Source organism: Brachionichthys hirsutus, chromosome 15 (assembly GCF_040956055.1).
Source record: "Brachionichthys hirsutus isolate HB-005 chromosome 15, CSIRO-AGI_Bhir_v1, whole genome shotgun sequence".
Taxonomy (NCBI): domain Eukaryota; kingdom Metazoa; phylum Chordata; class Actinopteri; order Lophiiformes; family Brachionichthyidae; genus Brachionichthys; species Brachionichthys hirsutus.
Genome location: NC_090911.1, coordinates 7604977 through 7610538, shown reverse-complemented (window position 1 = coordinate 7610538; position 5562 = coordinate 7604977). Strand labels below are relative to the sequence as shown.

The following is a 5562-nucleotide window of genomic DNA, read 5'->3' as shown; positions in this document are numbered from 1 at the left end:
AAGCCAACGGTTTTGTTTTGACACAGCTCAAAAATAATAAGAGTAACACACGAAAACAGAAATTGCACCAGGAGTGTTTTAATAATCACGTTCTATATTATTGCTTTGCCATTTTTAACAGAAAGGTGGAAAAAAAATTCATTACTATGATTGCTTTGTAACTTATTAAAAAAAACACACACACACAAGAGAATGTCATTTAGAAAATTATTACATAGTCAGCATGTATGCAAGATGAAGTTTGAGAAGATGAAACTGTTAGTTATGTGTAACTAATAATGTAGCTACAGCTGTTGTTGAGTCACTGGTGCCATCTTGTGTTTTTGATGTGTTGAAGCGAGTCATGAAGATGAGAGCAGGAAAAATGCATGTGTGGCCCAAAAAATAACACTAATAATACTCCACCCATTCAAACTTCATCTTGTAATTATTCCCTAAACGGAAACGCTACATTTAAACATCATATCAAGAATCATTCATGACATATACAATTATCTTTATTGCTATCATTACAGAGACAAACTGCATCAGAGGCTGGTAATCAATAATGCGAGTCATTATTCCGCTTGTCTCTACCTGATCTGTCTGCAGTCAGCAGCAAACTCTCCCGGCTAAGACTCCGCAACATCGGTTTCATTTGCACTTGAGGTTCAAAGCTAGCAGTAGCTCAAGGTTGTGCGAACAGCTCTGAAAGGCACGAGATTGCGTTGTGTGTGTTTGCTCATTTGGTAAAAAAAAGAGCACAACAAGGAAAACTCTCTGAACCACAGCATCATTCTAAAGCAACAAATAAGAAATCTAGTCCTCTTTCACCAGCACCTAAGGAATATCAATACCATCTGGTATCCTGTCTCAGTAACCATTTTGGACTCTCTCTCATGCTAATTTTAGTAGTTCCAGCATAACTATTAATAGACATGATGTAGAATACGCTGTTTCCAGTTAATGCATATATGTTTTCAAGTATAAAGCTTAAATGTACACGCCTCCCTCAACCCAGCATCAACAGCTGCAGTGATATTAAGGCAAACATTTGGAATAAGAAAGATCTGAGACCCCCCCCCCCCTCCTCCCGGGTTAATCTTCAGATGAAGCCACTGGTTGCTGTCTGTAACGTCATTCTCCTTTGCCTCTTAAATGCTCTCAGACTCGTGCCGTTCCAGAGCTGGAGGCAGAGTGGTTGCACACCGACCCTGGAAATGATGCCTGTAACGCAACACGCATGGAAAAACAACAAGACAATGACTGTTAGTGGGTTACGGTGGGAGTGGGAGTTGCCTTGTCGCGTGGGAGTGAGTCACGGTAAACTAGAGACTATATTACCAGCAGGAGGCACTAAAATCAAGACACACGTTCTCATTGGTCACCATTCTGGTTTTCAGTTTAAATACATTTTCACGCTAACTTCCTTCATTCTAGAACTAGTAGTGTTTTTATCTTTAAGTTTCCAGACTTACGTGAAGTACTCCGTTTTAGGCGTTATGTTCGTATTGAACTCTGCCACTGGGACGCCTCTGGATGCAATCTGGGGGCCAAACATGGCTGCTGGGTAAACAATCGAAGAAGTGCCCACCTAGAAGACAACAGAGGGATGGCACCAGCATTGACTCGAGATCCATGTTACAGGACTGCATGTAAGATTCTAAACAAATAACTTGACCCTTTTTGCACGTCAACGTGAAGATAACTCACCACCAGGCAGAGATCGCATATCTCCATCTCTTTTTCCACTTTGGTCAGGATGTGAGAGTCCAGAGTCTCTCCAAAAAACACCACGTTGGGCCGCAGAAGTCCATGACAGTCCCTTTCAACACACCTAGACACAGCAGCTGATCACTTATATCAGTCTGCATTTAAAATAGTAACTGGTCAAAACACAGCAGGCTTCAATAAACACAGAGTGTGTGGACGGAGATCCATAATCAAAGTCAACTCAATAGTTAAAGCTCATAAGGAGAAAAAAAAAAGCAGGAACTGTTTGAAATGAAGGATCAGACTTCCTTTCGCTTTGTTACGCTCAATGTTGAAAGTGGAGACGTCAAGAAATCTTCTGACACAAATCCTCCCAGTGTCTGTGCAAGCCTTCCCCAAAATGAATGAGGATAGACCCAAACGTCACTGCTGCCGAGCGGAATTCACCTAAAATTTGTTCTGGGCTAGTGCTAGTCCATTTTAACAGAGGATTGCTGCACATCAGAAAAGCAGCACAAAAGCCTTCAGAAATGAGACCCTGAGTGTTATTAATATGAAGCGACAGTAATCTCACCTCGGCAGTTTATCCACAGGAATCGGGGCATCGGCAACATCTGGGCCAGGTGCACTGTACATTAGAACACACACGGCGAGTTAAATAGCACGTAGCAGTCAGGCTGAAGCGATAAGGATACGAATCCTGTGTGTGTCGACTCCAGAGGCAATGGGTTTACCCTTTGCCCTTCAGGGCAGCACATATGGGGCTTCGCTTGTTTATGGTCACTTCTCCACAGCTAACACAGCGAGTCTCCATCAGACTGCCTGCACACACACACACACACACACACACAGCTGTTTGTTATCATGCTGGAGAGACATGAACATGCTGACGATGATCACTTTATGTCCCATACGTGGTTAAATGAAAAACTATTTCATTGAAGGAATCAGAAGAAATACTTGTGCACCGGTTTCATCTCAATCAAACGAGGAATGACAAATCAATGGTTACGTCATCCAAAGAACCTTTTTTAAGTTTCGTCTTCCAACATTAAACATTACCGTAACCACGTAGGCTCACGGATTGGTTGCATGTCAAAGCAACTAAGGATCAAAGATGGTTCCATCTCCCACTAAAACCACAAGATGAAGGATGGTGATGTCAAAGTTTCCAGTTATGAATGACTAGAGCGCAGCTTCAGGACTACAGTTACGTTCTATTAAAGTGAAATAACTCCCCTGCATTTAACCCCTTCCTTTAGAGATCATTTTACACAGCAGCTGTATATTAGGATCGGTTATTTATTAATTAACATTTATTATTATATGCCCAGTACAACGTCAATGATTCTGCCTCTCACCGTGAACTCTGAGCACATGTTTGGAGCCAGCTTGCTGGTGGAGGTCATCTATGCACTGGGTGATGACAACCACAGAGCGGCCCTGCTTCCTCAGCCGAGCCTCACACTCTGCTACCGCCAGATGGGCAGCATTGGGCTTACTGCTCAAAGCCAACTCTCTTCTGTAATGGTAGAACTCCCAGACCCGGGATGGGGTGCGAGAGAAGGCCTCCGGGGTCGCCAGATCCTGGAGAATTAAAATTGCATGTCTTTGGGCAATATCTGACAATAAAGTATCTTGAATCTTGAATGAACACGTTCAAGTCGAAACTCAGCACAGATCGAGTTTAAATACCTCAATAAGAAATTACGACATTTTCATCAGATTATTTTTAATTCTTCCCCGGAGGTATCTTTTACTGCAGCCCACCACAAGGATCCAGATTATGCAACAAATGCTATTCTTCCTTTTACCGGCAACTGCTGCTGCGATAAATCCATTGAGCTGCTGAGATGTATTATGTAAACATAAAATACACCCACGCCACAGCAACAGCTCAAAACCACAGCTGGAAATTAGACCAAACACAAGCTCTGAGTCTGAGCTAAATAAAAACACACAAAAATAAATAATAATGATGATAAAAGAACAAAGCGCGTGCAATGTGCTTTCTTAAGGAAATTACCTGGGATTGCCACTTCCTCCACTTCTCATGTTCTGCCCTGAAGGTTGGCACTCCGCTCTCTGCACTGACGCCTGCCCCCGTGATGATCGCGATGTGCTTCGCTTTGGAAAAGAGCTTCCGGAATTCAGACATGTCTTGGGCGGGCAAAAAAGGAAAGCACATTACATTCATATTCAGTGAATTAATTCAGACCGTTTGTGACGTAAATATGAAAAGAATGAACAGCATTGTGTGTTGGGTTGCTGTAGCTAATGCAGTGGGCAGGTCGCATAACTAAGCTAACATTATTTTTAGCTTGATCTCACCTGGGAAAAAATAAAGGTCAAATACCTGTCCATCTATTTAAAGAGCAAAAAAAATACTGCAAATGGAGTACTGCAAACCTTGAAGAAAACAAAACAGGAATCCAGAACCTGCATCCATGCAGACATTCCTCAAACTGTAATCGACTCCTCCTTGGATCAAGATCCATCATCAATAAATCAATCAAAATTATGTCTCATAGACAAATAAACAGAAAAACGTACAAATGTGGGCTGTCAAGTAACCTCCTCCGACTCTTACTGGCAGAAGTAACGAATGCCATACAACCGTCTCTTTACCTGAGCTTGGTCTCGTGTCCGCCAAAGGCCCTTTCGTCACATTCGTGGAGAACGCACGAAGCCCAAGCGCAAACACAGCTCGATTATGAAGGAGCATCGTGCTTATTACTACAGAGAAAAAGAGGAACACACGAGAACAAAAGACACAATGCAAAAATGAACACGCAGTTTAGTATCATCACGACCTTACATTCACCTGGATTAGGTCATTTATAGCATGTGGTGCAATGCGACCAGTTCATTCGCAGGGATCAATATAACGACTGTGGCTAAAACATTCTAAGAGTAACAGGTGTGGCGTTAAGTGGCAGGATTTACAAGGCTTCTCAATACACCCGGCAATAGAAACAGACTATTGGGCACTCCCTGCAAGCCTGCCGAAACAGGTTTAACAAGCTGCACAGCCTAATGCTTGAGAGACCTCCATTCAACATAATCAACAAATGTATGTCTCCAATTCTTCAATTCTTCGAATTCACTCGATCATTTTATCTCCAGTTAGAGCTGCATTAGAATTACTGCTATATGTCTTCGCTCGTCATCTTGGGCTTTCATAATTATTTTATTCACCAAGCCACTCATTTCAAAAGAATTATCACTCTTTTACAGAATATATTTAAAGTAAAACTGCTGTCAAAACGCTTCACAGGCCACTGAAAACGCCCAATACCAAATGTATTACTTTGGTATATGTCGTGAAGGCTAGCTAGGGATTACAAATCTCGGGGATTAAAGCGTAAACTCAATCGTGTATTTACGTGAAAGTGAAAACGACCGAATTATGCGTATTAATATAACTTTCCAAAGTAGTCTCACAGTATTGAACGTACCTGTTAACTTGGTGGAGGAGAACGAGGCGCTGTTTGTTTACCTTTATCACTGCCGTAAATTGACAACTCTGTCGTAACATGACCTGTGAAAATCTGCTTCAACCGTAAATTGGTGTTAGAAGAAGAAAACCATAGAAGACGCATAGTTTAGCATCGCCATCTAGTGGTGGACTGTTATAAATGTAATTCAATCATCAATGCAGTCTCCTACTGAAAAAAACAACAAACAAACGAACATTTGATTTGATTTGTTTCTTTTAATGTTTTTTTTTATATTAAAAGAGAAATTGAAATCAGATTGTTTTCTTTGTTTGTATTTTTTAAAGGGAAGTATTAACGTATATCTAATTTTATCATTTAAAATCATGGATGTAACATATATTATTGTATGTCGTACAGTAGAGGCCGTGTA

The 5562-nt window shown here is 41.3% G+C and overlaps 1 protein-coding gene across 1 annotated transcript; it reads right to left on the bottom strand.

The window, feature by feature from the left end:
- Positions 1–1072: 1072 nt before the first annotated feature.
- LOC137904521 (NAD-dependent protein deacylase sirtuin-5, mitochondrial-like) lies at positions 1073–4424 on the bottom strand. Its single transcript, XM_068748711.1, has 8 exons — positions 4321–4424; positions 3719–3852; positions 3054–3279; positions 2427–2514; positions 2267–2320; positions 1693–1816; positions 1458–1573; positions 1073–1206 (listed from the first exon to the last, which is right to left on the bottom strand). Exons 1-8 carry the CDS (start codon positions 4415–4417, stop codon positions 1134–1136), a joined length of 912 nt encoding a protein of 303 aa, XP_068604812.1. The 5' UTR covers positions 4418–4424; the 3' UTR covers positions 1073–1133.
- Between the last annotated feature and the right edge of the window lie 1138 nt (positions 4425–5562).

What these genes read in the sequence shown, in the direction of transcription:
- LOC137904521 (XM_068748711.1), bottom strand. Translation starts at nt 4,417, where the DNA reads ATGCTCCTTCATAATCGAGCTGTGTTTGCGCTTGGGCTTCGTGCGTTC. An exon ending in GGAGGAAGTGGCAATCCCAG is followed by an intron (nt 3,280 to 3,718) that starts GTAATTTCCTTA and finishes TTAATTCTCCAG; the next exon opens with GATCTGGCGACCCCGGAGGC. An exon ending in TATGCGATCTCTGCCTGGTG is followed by an intron (nt 1,574 to 1,692) that starts GTGAGTTATCTT and finishes GTTGTCTTCTAG; the next exon opens with GTGGGCACTTCTTCGATTGT.